The 17,005-nt window shown below is 33.3% G+C and overlaps 2 protein-coding genes across 8 annotated transcripts; one reads left to right on the top strand and one right to left on the bottom strand.

The window, feature by feature from the left end:
* The first annotated feature begins 290 nt into the window (after positions 1–290).
* Positions 291–9,570, top strand: LOC104102250 (transcriptional regulator STERILE APETALA-like). The gene is made up of 3 exons (XM_009609919.4): positions 291–656; positions 7,507–8,056; positions 8,888–9,570. Exons 1-3 carry the CDS (start codon positions 432–434, stop codon positions 9,469–9,471), a joined length of 1,359 nt encoding a protein of 452 aa, XP_009608214.1. The 5' UTR covers positions 291–431; the 3' UTR covers positions 9,472–9,570.
* Positions 9,571–10,678: 1,108 nt separating this feature from the next.
* On the bottom strand, positions 10,679–16,577 carry LOC104102247 (uncharacterized). Of its 7 annotated transcripts, none has more exons than XM_070181303.1 (8): positions 16,161–16,577; positions 13,551–13,844; positions 12,978–13,222; positions 12,683–12,914; positions 12,517–12,609; positions 12,295–12,383; positions 11,814–12,215; positions 10,679–10,925 (listed from the first exon to the last, which is right to left on the bottom strand). In XM_070181303.1, exons 4-7 carry the CDS (start codon positions 12,872–12,874, stop codon positions 12,140–12,142), a joined length of 450 nt encoding a protein of 149 aa, XP_070037404.1. In that variant the 5' UTR covers positions 12,875–12,914; positions 12,978–13,222; positions 13,551–13,844; positions 16,161–16,577; the 3' UTR covers positions 10,679–10,925; positions 11,814–12,139. The 7 variants fall into 7 exon arrangements, with proteins under 7 accessions (XP_070037404.1, XP_070037407.1, XP_070037408.1 ...); XM_070181306.1 differs by having other exon boundaries at positions 12,295–12,411; positions 12,683–12,895; XM_070181307.1 differs by having other exon boundaries at positions 12,328–12,411; positions 12,683–12,895.
* Positions 16,578–17,005: the final 428 nt, after the last annotated feature.

Below are 17,005 nucleotides of genomic sequence, written 5' to 3'. Positions count from 1 at the left end.
GAAATTTGGGTGAATACGCGATACTTCGTGCATCACGCTGCCAAGATCGACGTGTCAAGAACACCTGAAAAGGATTATGGAGAATGGAACAGACCAGCAGTCTCTTCTCATGCTGTTGTTCCATTTTTGAAACCTCTGCTGTGGTCCGAACCATGTTCTCCTCCGCCGCCTTTACCAGCGAATAGAAACCTCCCAATTTTCATTTATTTTACGCAGTTTGTGATATTTAAATTGCAGGACTAACACCTCTATCTATTATCCCACTTTCTCTCTCTATATATTCTGATCACTTCTTACTACATATAATCATCAGTAGCAGGATCTTTCCCAACAGTCACTTTCCTTTTTGGCTTATATCCAACTTCCGAACAGAATTTAACTTGTTTGTAACTGAGGCATAGTTGTTATTGTTATTATACTAGCTCATATATATGTCGTCTTCAGAAGAAGTAGGAGGAGGAGATGGCGGTAATGGAGGCGGAGACGGTGGACGAGGAACTGGTGGTAGACCGTCTTCACCGCGGAGGCGTAGAGGTGGGGGAAATGGTGTTTGGCCGGAGCCATTTTTGGAGGCTTTGGCTTTACAAATAGCCATTGATGCTTCTCGTTCCATTGGTCGCCTTGCTGCTGCCCAAGCACTCTCCAGTCTTTTTCAGGTATGCAACCACTTATTCGTATGCGGATTCAGGATTTAAACTTTATGTATTAAGCCTTTAAGATTTTTAATATTAAACTCATTATATTTTTAAAAGTTATGGGTTCAAATCTACTATTTATTATAATTTTAGTAGATTTTACACATAAATTTATATCCCGCATCAAAAATTATGAATTCAATTGAACCCCGTCATGTATATGCTACATACGCCTTGACCCTCTTCGTTTTTCTAAGGTATCACAGAAATATTATGATATGTTATCATTTTAGTTATAACATGATATTCTTGAGCTGATGGTATATCGAAAATAATTTTTTTATCTCATACACGGTGGGAGTAAGATTTACATATACCTCACCCTCCCTAAATCTCATTTGTGGGATCATACTGGATATGTTATTCAGGGGCGAATTTATAGGAGAAATTATGGGGCACGTGAACTCATAATCTCTTCGCAAAATAATTAGATATTTTATGTATATATTTTCTAAAATTAGTTTAGCTTCAAGGTTGAATGGTGCACTTTGTTGAACGTTGAGTTATTTACTAATAAGGAAAGGGATCAATTCCTACTTAGTATCTTTTTTTCCCTTTATTTTAGTAGTGCACTCGTGGACTAAAAATCCTCAATCTGCCCTCTGACGTTGTTAGTTTGTTATAACAACTCGATCTTATGTATATTAAAAAAAATATAGTAACTCATAAGAGTCATAAGAACGTATAGTACCTGAAATCGTAGATTAATAAAAATTATACTAGTAAATTAAATTATAGGAACAAAAGTTCTCCTACAAAGGAAGTTGCTTGACTAACTCACAAGGATAGTCTTGCCAACAATTTATACCTAATAATGTAAAATTCTCTTTATCTTTTTTTTTTTTGGTTTGGGATTGTGAATGAACCTACATAAATATGGTAATTAGTCAGGCGTAATCATCTTTCCATAAACAGAAAATATTAGAGATAATCATTATGCTAAGAGGTTGTAAGGATAGTTTGGTCAAATCAAACCCATGAAGTTGTAATTAGTAACTAGAAATATAGTGACAAAATGCAGATTTTGCATTGAAATTTTTTCTGAAAACGTAGAAAAAATGTTGGAAGTACTAGTAACTGGTTACTGCCATTAAGAAGACGAAATTTGGGCAGAAAAAAGAGTCTTTAGAGGAAGGTTGTACTTGTATATCAGACTAGTATTAGGCCAACAAATAAAAGTGATTTTATTTTCTATTTTCCACTCTTGGGCAGTCCTTTTCTAGCACATATTGTTGCGATTGAATCAAAAATAGTACTTTTGGTTTGTTGAAAACCTTTCCTTTTCTTTGCATCATCCATTTTAAGCTTTAGAATTTCCCTAGCTTGTGGACTCACCTTTCTTAGATATCTATAATTCTCTCACTTCATTAAGTGTGATTTTTCTCCTTGGAGTCTCGATCCAGGATTTTAAGCTTATGGGTTCGTAATTCTAATCGTTTTAAGTTACTGATTCTAAATTAAAAATTTATATATAGTCGATAAATTTTTTAAGACAAATACAAGGTTCGAACCAAAATTATTGAGTTCGGCCGAACCAACTCCCTACACTCTAGCTCCGCCCCTATTTCTTCTTTTTGCACCTGTAATGTAATACTAGCTCGTAACTACTGACAAGTACTCCCTCCTATATATTCAAAATTAAGGGCCCGTTTTGGACATAAAATTTGATGGAAGATTTTTTAAAAAAAATTCACTTTTTTTCTAAATTAACGTTTGTTCATAAAATTTTTAATTTTTACTTGAAAATACATTTTGGAAACTTTCGAAAATTTAAAAAACAACAAAAATCTATTTTTTAAAACTTTCACTCAAATCACTCACAAAATTTCAAAAACAACCCAAACTGAAATTTATATCCAAACGCAACTCTAAATTTTAAATACCATTTTTACTTGAAAATTTTTTTTACCATTTTTTCGAGAATTTTACAATTCTTATGTCCAAACGCCTACTAAGTTTGACTCATCTTGAAATTTAAGAGTATTTTTCTTTTGAAATTTATGGACAATATCATGCTACTTGTATAGTTATAAAGTTTTTCATAAAGATAAATGAGAAGTTTAAAGTTATTTTTTTCTAAAAATAGAAGTATTTTGTCATTGTTTAGAATGTATTTAAGAAAATAATTGGGGCAACCGATTCCCATTTTTAATAAAAAAGGTTGTTCAATGCATGAACCACCCCGTATTCTCAAAATGATTAAAAAGAATTCCTTTTAATTTTCCAAGATGCTTAGTTAATATGATTCCACTAACCAATATATGGAGACAGGAACAAAGAAATATCCAAAGGAACTTTCTTTTTTACTACTAGCTAGTTTGCATTTAACAAGAACAATAATGATCGCGTTTCCTTATTTATCCTTTGGGTAATCATAGTATGTTTTCTGGGCATTACTCTCTCTTTGGTAGGTGGGGGGATTTACGATAATTAAGAAATAACAGTAAATAAAGCTCACTTTTTCTGAATGTAGCAGTCTAAAAATGTAAGCATTATATGCTCCCGATTCTTTTTGTACTAATGGGAGTATTTTGTTTTTCTTAATCATTACGCCTTTGTTGGTTTCCAGGAAAACTGTTAAATCAGAACTATTTTGCAAATCTAGTAAGGTTAAGTATGATTTTAAAATAAAGACCCTGTTGCAGATTCTTTATTTGTATTGTACGTACAACTAAACTGCATATATAGCTAGCTCCTTTCTTAAAGAGTGCATATCTACCACCAAAGGAGACAGTGCAGATACTGTTCTTCCCTTAGTCAAATTTCTCGGGTTCGAGCTTTGGATATGAATTTTTTTTTAATAAAGAGCGCTTCCCCCGAATGGTGCTCTACGTAACATGAATCCGGATATAATTACACTCCAATGCGAGTATCGAACACCGGATAAGACCAAAAAAAAAGAGAGTGCATATAGCTAATTGTTATTCGGGGGAGGAGGTTAGCTAAATCAAGTCAAGCTAAATCATTAAATTTAAACGGACGAACTATATAATACCTGTGAAGATGTCTACTAAAAGTTTGGCCAAAACCAAGCATGTCTAAGAAGTAAGATTGCCCATTCCCCCTTTATTACACTAGTTCATGAACCCAATATTCCCCTCTTTCTCCAACCTTATCCATACAAACAAATAATTATATCTTATATTATCCTTTTAATATTTAATTCCTGTCATCTTCTTTCTTTAACAAGGTACATCTTATCTATCTATAATTAAAAGTAGAAGAAAAAGCAATCTCATTGAATCAAGTGTCATTGTTAAAATAAAATAAACTATCTTTTTAACTAAAAAATATTTTGAATTTTAAATTTTGAATTAATTGGTTATTTATTTGAATTAATAAATATAAATATTTTATAATTATTTATAATAAAAAACGAAAGTATATATATATAAAAAAAATTACGCCTTCAAATTATGGAGTACATTCAAGTTGAAATTTAAAAAAAAATTAAAATATAAAAAAAAAAATTCAAATTGAATGGATAGTATTCTTCCTAATATCTATCTATAATTAAAAGTAGAAGAAAAAATAATCTTATTAAACCAAGTGGCATAACTACAAAAAGCCAAGTGACATTATTAAAGATAAAATAAACTAGCTTTCTAACAAAAGAATGTATGAAAAGAGGGAGATAAAGATAAGTTTATGATATTTATATTTTGAACTAACTAAAATTAAAAGATAAATAAATAACACTCAAAAAAAAAATATATCTATGTTATATTAAAAGAGAAGTAGTATCAAAATATTAAGCCAATTGACAAGTTAATAAAAAGTCACTTTAGTAAATGTATAATATTAACTATTTGCTAATTTGACAATAAGAATAAATAAGGAACAAATAATCTATTTATTACTATATGATATGTATTCTTTGAGTTTGTATAAATTTTGTCATATTTTTGTACACAATAATAATAAAATATAACTAATATTTATTAAAATAATATAATATATTAGATCACAACTTTATAAGATTAATATTCTGTTAAATTATCCGTGCATCGTGCTTGGTACTAACATTAATTTTCTTAAAAGAAATTGTTTAATTGGCAGATAGATATTTATGTCTGACCGTTTTGCTGTTAGCCAGATTTGTGACAGAAAAAGAAGGGAAATGACAGTGTTTCTTGTTCCCCTCCCCTGATAGTAGGATTATTATGTACCAAATACAGTACTACTATATATACTCTATGTTTAGACCCCTACTTACACTATTTTTCTGACTACTACCTGCATACCGTCCTCTACTTCCTCTCATTTCATGTAATATAGTATAGGTTAAAAACATAACGAGTTATTTTCTCCTTAAAATATGCCCTTCTCCTATTAGGGATCGTTTGGGATAAAGATAGTAATCCTGTGATAAATTTTGAAATGTATTTATCCTAAGTTTGATTATAGATAGCTACTTTTAAAATAAAGGACAGCCTGTTACACAAGGTATCTTGCGTCCACGCTGTGTTCGGAGAAGGGACGCATCCATAAGGGTGTGATATAGATAGTCTACCCTAATGCAAACACTTATTTCTATGGCTCGAACTCGTGACCTATATGTCTCACGAAGACAACTTTACCATTGTTCCAAGGCTCGAAATAAAGTTTACACTAAAATAATAGAATTAACTATCACATATAGAAGGTGAATCCTGGTTTATCTCACTATTGTGCCAAACGATCAATCCTTTATACCTAGTATTATTTTGTTATTAAAATATAACTTAAGCATCTTCCATTTTCTGCACATATATCTTTTTTTTTCTTTTTTTTCCTTCTAAAATCTGACTAACTTAGTTTTTGTTTATTTTGTTTTTCTATTTAGTTAATATAAAAGAAAACGAGAATAAAACAAAATTGTTGATGTGCTGCTTTTGTTTACACTATGTACGTGGATTTTCTCTTCTTTCTTTTTCCTTAACGTTTAATTTATATATATTGTTAGTATAAAACAATTATATTATTAAATAGTTTTAATTATTATAGAAAGTAGCCTGCTTTTATTTTCAAAAAAAAATAATTATGAAGATTAAAAGTACTTTCGAACCGTGTTAGATAGTCATCACACGGCTCTTAATCCAACCTGTGGTGGATCGAGAAACGACTTGTATATATCCCAGGAATGATTAGATAGTATGAAAATTTTTACTCATTGTTTCAATTTAGGTTAACTCACTTAACTGACACGAAATTTAATAAAAGAGAAAATAAATTTAAATTTATTGTGTAAAATGAGGTAAATATATTTTATGTGGGTATAAATCATTACATGTAAATTATTTTCAAATAAGAAAAATGATCATTTTTTTAGTACAAAATAAAAAGGAAATAAGTTTACATAAATTAAAACGTGAGAAGTATATTATATTATACTAATGTATATCAGTATATGTAGGAGTTGCGGCCACACACATGGCTATTAACATGCAAAAAGGCTTTTTTCCATGTCTCTCCAAATGGCCATCACGTGAAGCCATCGTTTTGGATATGTTAGGGAAACCTAAACTTGCACTTATTTGTGCATTTATTAATGTACAAACGATTGAGTTAAGGTGTTAAAATAAAAATATAATAAGTAAATTTATACTGAAGGATAATAAACGAGTGCGAGTTTAGATTCCCCTTCAACTTATGTGAATATATTAATTGAGTTTGTAAGTTGTCATACATTTATATAGTTATGAAATTGATGATTTTACATATATTATAGTAATATTATAGAAGTTTACCATTAAGAATAAAATTAATAAATTTAGGTTAAATTATTTTTAAATTTATTTCTTTTTAAGACCGATTAAAATAATAAATTTGTATAAATTAAAACTAAGAAATATGGGATTTTTTTGTAGGATGTATTAGGAAAAATATTACATATGTATTAGCTTTTGTGTTATTAATCCCTTGTTTGGTAATTTTGCTTAACTTGTATTAGTTATATACCGTATTCAGTACTATATATATATATATATATATATATATATATATATATATATATATATATATATATATATAGCAAATCATGGTGCCAACAATATCATAATTTTTTATACATCGATAAGCATATATAAAGACAGAATTATCCTTTCAAGACCTTTAATATACTGAACCAAACAATTGATAAGAAACAATCTTAACATAACTAATTTCAACATAAAAAAATTATTTTTATTAATTCTAATATTATTAATATATTATATTTAATATTATTCTTATACATCTTGCCAAACGACCCTCTAGTTAAAAGTACCCAAAACGCGCGTGCCATTATTCTCCTTTTTTTGTTTTTTTATTTCTCCAGATTGTGATTTTGGATGCCTTTTCCAACTGTCTCTCTGCTTCTGCAAGCCTCGACTTGAGAACTCTTTGGAAACCAAACAAACATTTTGGTCAAACTATTTAATAATTTGAGATGGACTATGCATTAGCTTCACTCATTACAGTTCTCAGTGTGTTGGTGCTTGTGCTTTCATTGTTGCCTTACCTATATTCTATAGGAAATAATTTTCCAATCTTGTAGAAATAAAGTGTGCCCTCGTTATACTGAATTTATTGTTATTGTAATTATTGTGGTGTATTCGTTGTTTCATCATTTGTTATTTTTCATCCACAAAAAAATCGAGTAACTTTATTTATCAAAACTTAGAATACTTATTTTACTTTTACATATTGTGTTAGTGATGCAAACAATACTGAGACAATAAATGAAAGATTAGCTTGGCAAAAGAATATGATATCAAAAGCAACATGTGCATAATTTTTATAAGTTGTAGTGAAGTTGCTGAACTTTGTATTTTCTTAATAATATTTTCAGGTGTGTTCAACATGGAGAGCAGTGTCACGTTCCGATCTTCTCTGGCAAAATTTAACCCTCAAAATATGGAACCGCCGCCATCTTCTCCGCCAAACATGGCACAACGAATACATATACTGGCACCAAACTTCCAACAATTTCCGCCAACGTACGTACATTTACCACACTCTCCATTTTGTACCTGCAAACAACAACGACGACAACAACAACGACGGCCTTTCTTGTCGTCGTCTCGCATTGTCCGATCGTCATTTAGCCGTCGGGTTCTCCGACGGTTCGGTTCAGTTGTTTCATCTACCTACTAGGGTTCATTTATCGACGTTTCATCCCCAACTCCGTGACCGGCTTGGCCGGTACTCTAGAGCTGTTTCCGGGATCATTTTGTCGGATGAGAACCAGCTTGTTTTTGCTTCTCTAGATGGTGATATACATGTGGCAGTCATCGGCGGAGCCGCCCCGCCCCGCCGTGCACACTTAGGAGACGTGGTGAATGACGGCGCTTTAGTGGACTTCGCCGGCTGTGATCAGTGGTGGGTTGGCCTCTATGCAGGTGAATTCATAACTTTGTCTATTGTTCTCTTTTTTGGTCACGTAATTAATTTGTGTTTGTATGTGCTTTCTTTTTACCGTACGTAGTGTACTGCTAAAAGTTGATTTTTGTGGGTATTAGGATTAATTTATCCAAAAAATTTAAAACAGAGAGAAAAACAGATTAAAATTCCTGTCCAACTAAATTGTACAATATCATGACTAATTATGAAGCAATGTGATGGAGAATATAGGATATTATAGTGTTAAAATTTATACTATAATAAGTTTTTCTGTTGAATACAATTTACTTTTCAGAGTCGGGATGCAAGATTTCAAAAGGAAGCTTGATTAACTTTTCCTTGAGCAATGTTTTTTCTTTTCCTTGGGACTGTTAGGGAAAAAACAAAAGAAAAAGTATCTTCCTATTTAGCTTGCTGTCCCAACAAAATAAAAGATTAAACCATATTTGTTAAAGTTGGAGCGACAAAAAGATGAAAGCAGGTTAACTATAATAATGCCTTGATTTACGTTATCACGCGTTGAACCAAGTAGTGGTTCTAATTAAAATGGACAAGGAGACAAAATGTAGAGTAGAATTATTCCATTTTCCATGCAAGGAGCAAGGCAAATGAGAGTAAAATTTTTAATTTTATCGACTTGCCAATGCCTGAAGTAAAAGTTGGACTCTATTACTATCCTAAGTAATTACACCTATTAATTTCTCATCATTAGTCTACCGTTTCAGTAAATGCTAAACTCAATAAGTACTTTCAATTTGATTATTTGTAGCGTGATCCAAGCTTTTCATCATATGTAAAAGTGTCTCCTTTTTTTTTGGATAATATTTCAGGTGTTCCGGGCCGTGCATTTCACATATGGAATAGTGAAACGGAGGAGCTAATCTTCGTCGGCGGTGACTTAACCGATCCAGAAGCAGTAATGGGTTGGCACCTCCTCACCGAGTTAACCGAGCTCGTGAGCCGTATCCGGCTCACAACTCAAGACGCAGCCGTGGCATGCACTGGCCTACGCCTTGTTGTAATCAACTTAAGAAACCAAGGCCTGATAATCCAAGAACGATCCTTCCAACAAGGACTCATCGTAGGATCTTTCGATGCCACGAACGAATTGCTCGTGGCAGTGGACGGACAGAGCGTTGCCACTGTCCGCCAAGTGGAGGATTTGGAGGAGGCATGCAGGTTTAACGTGAGGGGAGCGTCTCAACGTGGAGTTGTTGGATGCATGAATAGTAGTGGGTACGCAGTAATGTATGTGGGAGGAGTTATTAGGGTTTGGGCGGTACAAAATGGGGCGTATCTTTATAGTTTAAGGGAGAGAATAGGGGAAGTAAATGCTATACTTGCAAATGAAAGGCATATAGTAGCTTGTTCTAGTGATGGTACTATTCATTTGTGGGACTTTGGGGCTCAATAGCAGTTGAGGGGGTTATTAGCATTTTGCATTTTCCTAATTGGTATAGTAGAAAACAATTAAACTGGACATGATTAATTGTTTTTGTTATACATTTTTTATGAGGAGCGTAACGACGTCTTTGGGGGGGGGGGGGGGTTAGAGGGAGGGAAAGGTTTTAAACATTTAGGGTTATGAGGACTTCTCTTTTTATGTAGAAGTGAAACAATTTGAAGCTCAAATGTGATTCTTCTATTTGGTTGGCAACTTATGTTATTACAGAAACAGAAAATATACTCATGTGCTGTCATAAAAGGTTTAAATATACTCTTCATTATACTTTGAGTTCAAATATACCCCTTTTCCGTTAAGTTTGTCCAAAGTGGACATCCAATACTATGTGATACTGACATTTGATGAGGTGGATGTCACATGGCTTGCCACCTCAGCGCCCCTAACCCATTTTGCCCCTCTCTTCTATTTTTTTTCTACCACTAAAATTTCCTTTCCATCCACCACTATTGCCACCATTACCATTACCATAAAAAAAATTATATTTCAAATTTTAGTCTTTTATATATGGATTAGGGGCGCTGAGGTGGCATGTCATGTGGCATCCACCTCATCAAATATCAGTGTCACGTAGGATTGGATGTCCACTTTGGACAAACTTACAGTACAAGAAATGAGTTTATTAGTGGCGACAAAGGTCGCCACCGAAAGTCAAAACGTCGCCACAAATGATCTTTAGCGGCGACTCTATGGTCATTGAGTATACTAAGTGGTTGATACTTATCTGTGACGACCATGGTATGGTAAGATCTCTCCAAATGGTATAAGATATCGCCACAAATGGTATGGTAAGATCTCTCCAAATATTGACTTTGAGAAATAATCGCCACTGAATGTTACAATTGGTGGCGACTCAGATCGCCGGTATAGGCATTTCGTGGCAACTATAGTCGCCACAGAAAATTATTAATTTAGTGGCAATATTAGTCGTCACAGAAAGTCTCACCTTTTGTGTCAACTTGCGTCGCCACTGATGCTATTTGGTTTTGATGGCAGCTAAGAATCGCCACCAAAAGATATTTTTGTGTCAACAAAAGGTCGCCACAAATAAGCTTCTTTGAAAATTTAATCACTAGAAAAGCATTTTTTTAACTAAAAGTAATACACAGTTTTTTCATATATTTATATTAAAACGCCAAACAATAATACAATTCATTAATATTGTGAAATCTGAACAATAGATTCTTTTCATTGCTACAAGGTCAACTCAACATAAAGTAGTCAATACATTATCATTGTGCGTACAAACAACAAATCACATAAACAATTTTCATATACGCCAATGTATTCTACCATATACAAAAAGAATAATCAGTAAACTAGTCCAATATCTTCAAAGTACCGCAACATCTTCAAAAAACTCCTTGAGCAACTTCATTTCCCCATTGTTGAATATTTCATCCTTGCTATTAAGAAAAATAAAAAGATACATTAGTATATGCAACATGTAAAAGGAATGCAAATTCTTAGTCAAGTACTAGAGGGGAGGTCGGATACTCACTTGACAGAACATAGTTCAAGGTTCATGCATAGCGACAATTAGAAAACTAAATAACTAATTAATTGTAGTTTCTCATTATTAATGAACAAATGAAAAATGAAACGATTGATTGCATTTTCTCATTACTACCAACATCGATATTAAAATAAAACGTAAGGACTAAATATTTGAAAGTATCTAGAGAAGAAAATTATGCTGTCTTAGTTTATTGGAATCCCTTAGACTCAGGGAGAAACTAATTGGTACATAGCACATCATCTACAAACTTATACTTGTATGGAAGAAGCAACAAGATAAAAATGATAAATCTGCTATGCACCTCATGAAGAAAAGACTCAGAATGCTAGGGAACTTATAGTACCTTTGATAAAATCCTAGCAAGGAAACTAAAATCTCTATAACATAATTTCAAGTTCATTCCTCATCTTGTCTTCCATAAACAACTAAAGAATCTGACTTCTATGAACGTCAAAAATATTATTGGCCACTCATATCCATGTATGGAAATTGAACTCCACCATATTTTGTTTGCAATTGATAATCTAGAGGTCTTTTTACAAAAAAAAATAGATAATAATAGGATCTAATGGCACCACACTTCGACAAATCTAACTCGATGCATTATAACAACAATAAACCAAAACAGGGAAAGGACCAAATGGCCTATACTTTTAGATTGCCAAAACTATGAGGGAGAAAGGCATCAGATGCTTAGCATTAAAGTGAACAGGGAGAGTAAAGGTCCATATTATTTCACTGTAAATATCCGAACACCCAAAAAATACATGTTTACCTGTTGCATTCTTATCATCATCGCATCCACCTTCACTTAGATCATTTTGTCAAATTTTATATCCATGTGTGAGCGCTCCTCTTCTAGTTTCCTTTGCAACTTAGAAGCCACTTGTTCTTCTAATTTTCTTTCCAAATCAACAGCCATTTGTTCACGTTCTTCTTGCAATTTTCTATCCATTTCCGCTTGCATCTGTTGGCACATACTTTCCATGGCAGAAGACATACCTGCCTCTAAGTCTAATTGCTGCATACGACTCTTTTTTGGAGGCCTCTTTCCGTATCCTTTTCCACGAACATAGCCAGTTCGTTCACCAAGTACAGTGGTTAAAATCTCATCTGCACTAATTGGAAGCTCATTTTCTTCAGATTGTTGTTGAGCCACAATTTCTTGGAGTAGGCCCTACAATTATGGATAACAGTTTACACTATAAAATAGGAAGCACATTGCAAAAAATAAAATACTGATGTAAAGAAATTACATGAATTTGTTGTGACTGTGGATCCGACCACACCTATTTTCATCGGTCATTTTTACGAGTGTGTTGGAGTTCCCAAACTCGATCTGGTGCTGCATTTGTTCTATTATCAGGATTTCTCTATGATTTATAACAACAAATGAAAATAGTTTACATTTATAACCTCATAATAACAACAATGAATTAGAAATAATTATATAGTGGTAGGGGTAAATGCATTTGTACCGTCGATTCCTCCACTTCGGCAAATGACTTTGAGCCACATGAGTGCTTAGTTGTTTGTTTCCCCCTGTTTAGTTTGTTCCTCTCACTCACAGCCTGCAATTAAATAAATACATTAAGAGCCAACGTTTAAATGGTAATTTATTATGCATTTTTATTATCAAGTTACCTTGAATGCTAGACTTCCAAAATGTTCTGCCAGAGACACCCAATCTTCAGGTGTAATATCATCTGGCCTATGAGACAATCTCTCTTCATCAGTATCATAGAGGAAGTAGTCAGCATGCAGTCGAGTCTTCCATGCTCTAAAAAGCCTTTGCATAGTGTCGATCACAAGAGCTTGCAACACATGTTGTCGCATACCACTAGCTTCAAATTTATCCTAAGATAAATATGTAAAGCTATTGAAAGTAAATATAACGTGTGACACAAAAGTCAATTTGACATTGAAAGTAAATTATTACCTTAACCTTCAATCACATTGCTTCTCCATGTTTTGCAATTATTGCCTGCTAATTACCATCTCTAAAAGAGATAGTGCTTCGCTTAATCAAGCCACAATAGTTAACAATATCCCTAGACCCAGGACCCACGGCTCTTATAATGTCATCTGGAATGACAATAGAAATTTTACTTCCGTGCTTCGTTTTTATGTCCACTTGTAAAGATTTATATTTTCCTCTGCCTTTCTTTGATTTGTTGCACGAAGCTGTGACGCAAAAGATCCACATAAACCGTTGTTAATTCACTGTTATCATTGTTATTTTGCTTTATAGAATCACTTTAAGCATTACAAAAAAGCATATGGTAAGATATTTGTTTCAGTGGGAAGATAAAGTAGTTGAAAATAAGAGGCTAGATTCAGGAAGTTTTGCTCAATAAATATGGATGAATATTCAAAGGCTAGTTTCCAGGAAGCCAAACAGTTACCAACATGTTGAGCATGTAATAGCCAACATGTATTATTTTTATAAATCTTCATATTGCTCCCTGAAATACCAACTGAAATCATAATTCGATTTCAATAGAGAACTAACCTGGGCCACTATTTTCAATCTCCGGAGTTGGATGTGCACTTTCAACAAAAATCTGTGATGAGTGTGACTCAATCGGAAGTCCATGGCGAGAGTTACTTGATCCAGATTCTATTGAAGCTTGTATTTGCGACTGAAATGCTTGTGGCGGTGACTGTCGCTGAGATACTTGTGGCAGTATTTGTCTCTGAGATACTTGTGGCTGCGTTTGTGTCCGAAATCCTCCAATGTTGTCACGTCCACGGCCCTTTCCATCCCTTCCACCTCTACCTCGTCCAATTCCTGTCATTTAATTTCCTGCAGCATCATATAAGAAGTATGAATAAAGATTCATATTTTAGCATAACCTATGCATAGTCCAGGAACTATAGAGAAATTTCAGATTGAGTGAAAATATATTGAGAAAAAGAAGCCAAATATCGGATCTGCATAGGAAAATCAACAAGATATATCAATCAAAACAGAAAAGAATAATAGAATTATTCTCTTACAAAGAGAACCAAAACCAGCAAGATATAACAATCCAAATAGAAAAGAATAATAGAATTATTCTCTTGCAAAGAGAATCAAACCACTTAATAAGTTCTAAATATTACACATAAGACTCACTTTAAATGTCCAAATAAGAACCACTGTTTATCTAAATCCCATAAAAAAGAGCAGCCAAAAGTTATATAAGAAAACACCACAGAAAGACATAAGAAATCTATTTTTTGGTCACTCCACGTCATTGTCCTCTATGTCAATGTCATTTTCTTCACTGTCCTTTGGAAGACTATTCATATCCTCCATGTTCGTATACCCAAAAACATCATGAATCATTTCAGGAATATTATCCTCTTCAACATTTTCATCCTCTACTTCATTATTGTTTGCAACATTAGAATTTTCAACTCTTACTAACACTTCTCCATGCAAGTCCCACACTTTGTAACTCTCCCAAAAGCCCTTACCCAACAAGTCTCTTCTTACTTGGATTCTTGCCTTGAACACGGTATTTCTACATCCTTTACAAGGACAACGAATCACGGTACTCACATTTGGTTGACTGTATGCCCAATCAAGAAAGCTGTCCATCCCTTTAATATACCTTATGTCACATCTATTCTTAATATTTAACCAACTTTTATCCATCTTTATTTTCTACAATAAAAAATCCAACCAATTAATAAGTAAAAAGTGTAATGTGATCAATAATCAGAACAAACAAAGTTATATAGGCATGTGTTGAACCAGGGGCGGATCTATGTAAGGAATTGGGGGTGGCACGCCACCCGGTCGTTCGGATAAAGTTTTATATACATACTAGTATTTTTCACAAAAACGCCTACATAAGGAACAAGTGGCACCCCAAGTCACAAAATGACTGAAGGTGCCATGGTTGAAGTTCTGAAATTCCATGCACAACACCCGGGATCCACACTCCAGATGCTCTCGTTGTTCCCTTTTAGCCTTTATTTTTTTTATGTTCTTTTTGTTAATTTCTCTTATTTGTTTCATCTTAAATATTCACTTTTCTTATACAGTTCCAATTTTATTATTTATGTTCCTTTTGTCAATTTCTCTTATTTTTTTCATCTTAAATATTCAGTTTTCTTATACAATTCTAATTTTATTATTTATTTATATTATATATTTGCTTCCTTTGTCTTTTCCTGGATGTTCGTATTTTATTTGGATGGATATAATCTAATCATTTTCTTTTTATCCATATAATGTTATTTTATTAATTACAATTTTTTTTTATAGTGATGCATCAAAGACATAATATAATATTAATCAGCTACATGTAGATGGAAGGGGTGTATCACATATTCGTTTATGCATAATTTTTTTTAAAATTGGATTGAATAAATTCAAAATGGATCGAACCGAACCAAAGTAATCCAAAACGGATCGAATCGACTGAATGTACACCCTAATTCAATCTTCTTCACTAGTGATCGTTTTACATTAAAATAGTGACACCCGTAGCCATCAAATCCTGGATCCGCCCCTGTGTTGAACTATGCAATTCTGGCCGAGTACAAATACTAGCAAAAATACTTCTAGTAAAAAAGAATTTCAGTTCACATATATAACTATGCAAAGACTCTCAACCCACATCTCATATAAGGAACAATAACTGCTACTATTAATTATGTAGTTGCTTTACAAAATAAAATAATTTCAGCTGTTACATACAAAAAAATAAAAGATACTACCTATTAAAAGGTTTAGACAAAAATTTAATTACACAAAACTACTTTTATTAGCTTAATTTTAACTTATTAATAATATTCAAAATTCAATGATAAAAAAAAATCTACACACCCTAGCAGTAGCAGGAACAGAGAAACCAAATAAAGAAAAAAGGAAAATAAGGTAAACATAGAAGTGAGAGAAGCAATAGAAGCTTTTGCCTCATAGCTTGAGCCGTAGAAGCTTTTGCCACTGGCAAAGTCGAAACATTCATCTTTGAACACAATCAAACTCGCTAATAAATATGGACTCAAATACCCACGATTAACCATTCATATATATAGAGATGGATCAAAAAATAAACAGAGAAAAAAAAAATCAATAAACCCACAAAACAACACAAAATTTTAGGAAATAGAAAGAGAAACTAACCCAATTTGGTGTGCAAGTAGAATGAGAAACATGCCTAGGACATGGGTTCTTCGACGGAAATGAAATTTTTGGAAGAAATCGTTGTTAACTTCTTGAATTTTGGGTATACTTAGGGTTGCTTTTGAGGGAAAATGAGTTAAAAGAGTGAAAAGGAGTACCTTTGAGTCTCTGACCCAAAAACGTAGGTAAGATTTGCTTTTTTGTTCATTTTACTTTTTGTCCTTTTCCGGAGTCTTTTTGTTTTTCACCAAAATAAACGTATAGTGGCGACCAAGTCCCCACAATAGACCTTTTAGAGGCGACAAAATATAAATCGCCACAAAAACTTTTGGAGACAAACTTTTCTTGAGCGGGAATTTTTTTCCAGCCTTTTTGTGGCACATATTTGTTGCGACCTATGTAAAGTCGCTAATAAAAACGTATATTTTGTAGCGACAAATAAGTCGCCACGAAATCTATATATTTTCTGTGGCGACTTTAGGGAGTCGCCTCCAAATCCCTTATTTCCGTGGCAACAAATGTAGTCGCCACTGAAAACCTCCTTTCTTGTAGTGTTAACATAAAGGGGTATATTTGAACCAATAGTATTTCATGGCAGGTGGCGTCTCTTCTCCCGTAGACGTGAAAGCCCCTTTCCCATTTGGTTTCGTTGTGCTACAATGAGGGGGAGACGACCTCTCGCGCCTGAGGGAAACAATGGGTGTCACATCATCGCCCAGTGTTTCATAACTCTCGTTGGTAGCGTTCATGAGGCTGCTGGGGACGTCACATGTCGCCCTAGTTCTGTTTCCTTGGTTACCTGCCATGGAAATTTCTATACGTGCAGAGAAGGAGAAAAACTTTGT

This window comes from Nicotiana tomentosiformis, chromosome 7, assembly GCF_000390325.3.
Source record: "Nicotiana tomentosiformis chromosome 7, ASM39032v3, whole genome shotgun sequence".
Taxonomy (NCBI): domain Eukaryota; kingdom Viridiplantae; phylum Streptophyta; class Magnoliopsida; order Solanales; family Solanaceae; genus Nicotiana; species Nicotiana tomentosiformis.
The sequence above is the reverse complement of the archived record's forward strand: the minus strand, read 5'-3'. Positions and strand labels throughout refer to the sequence as shown.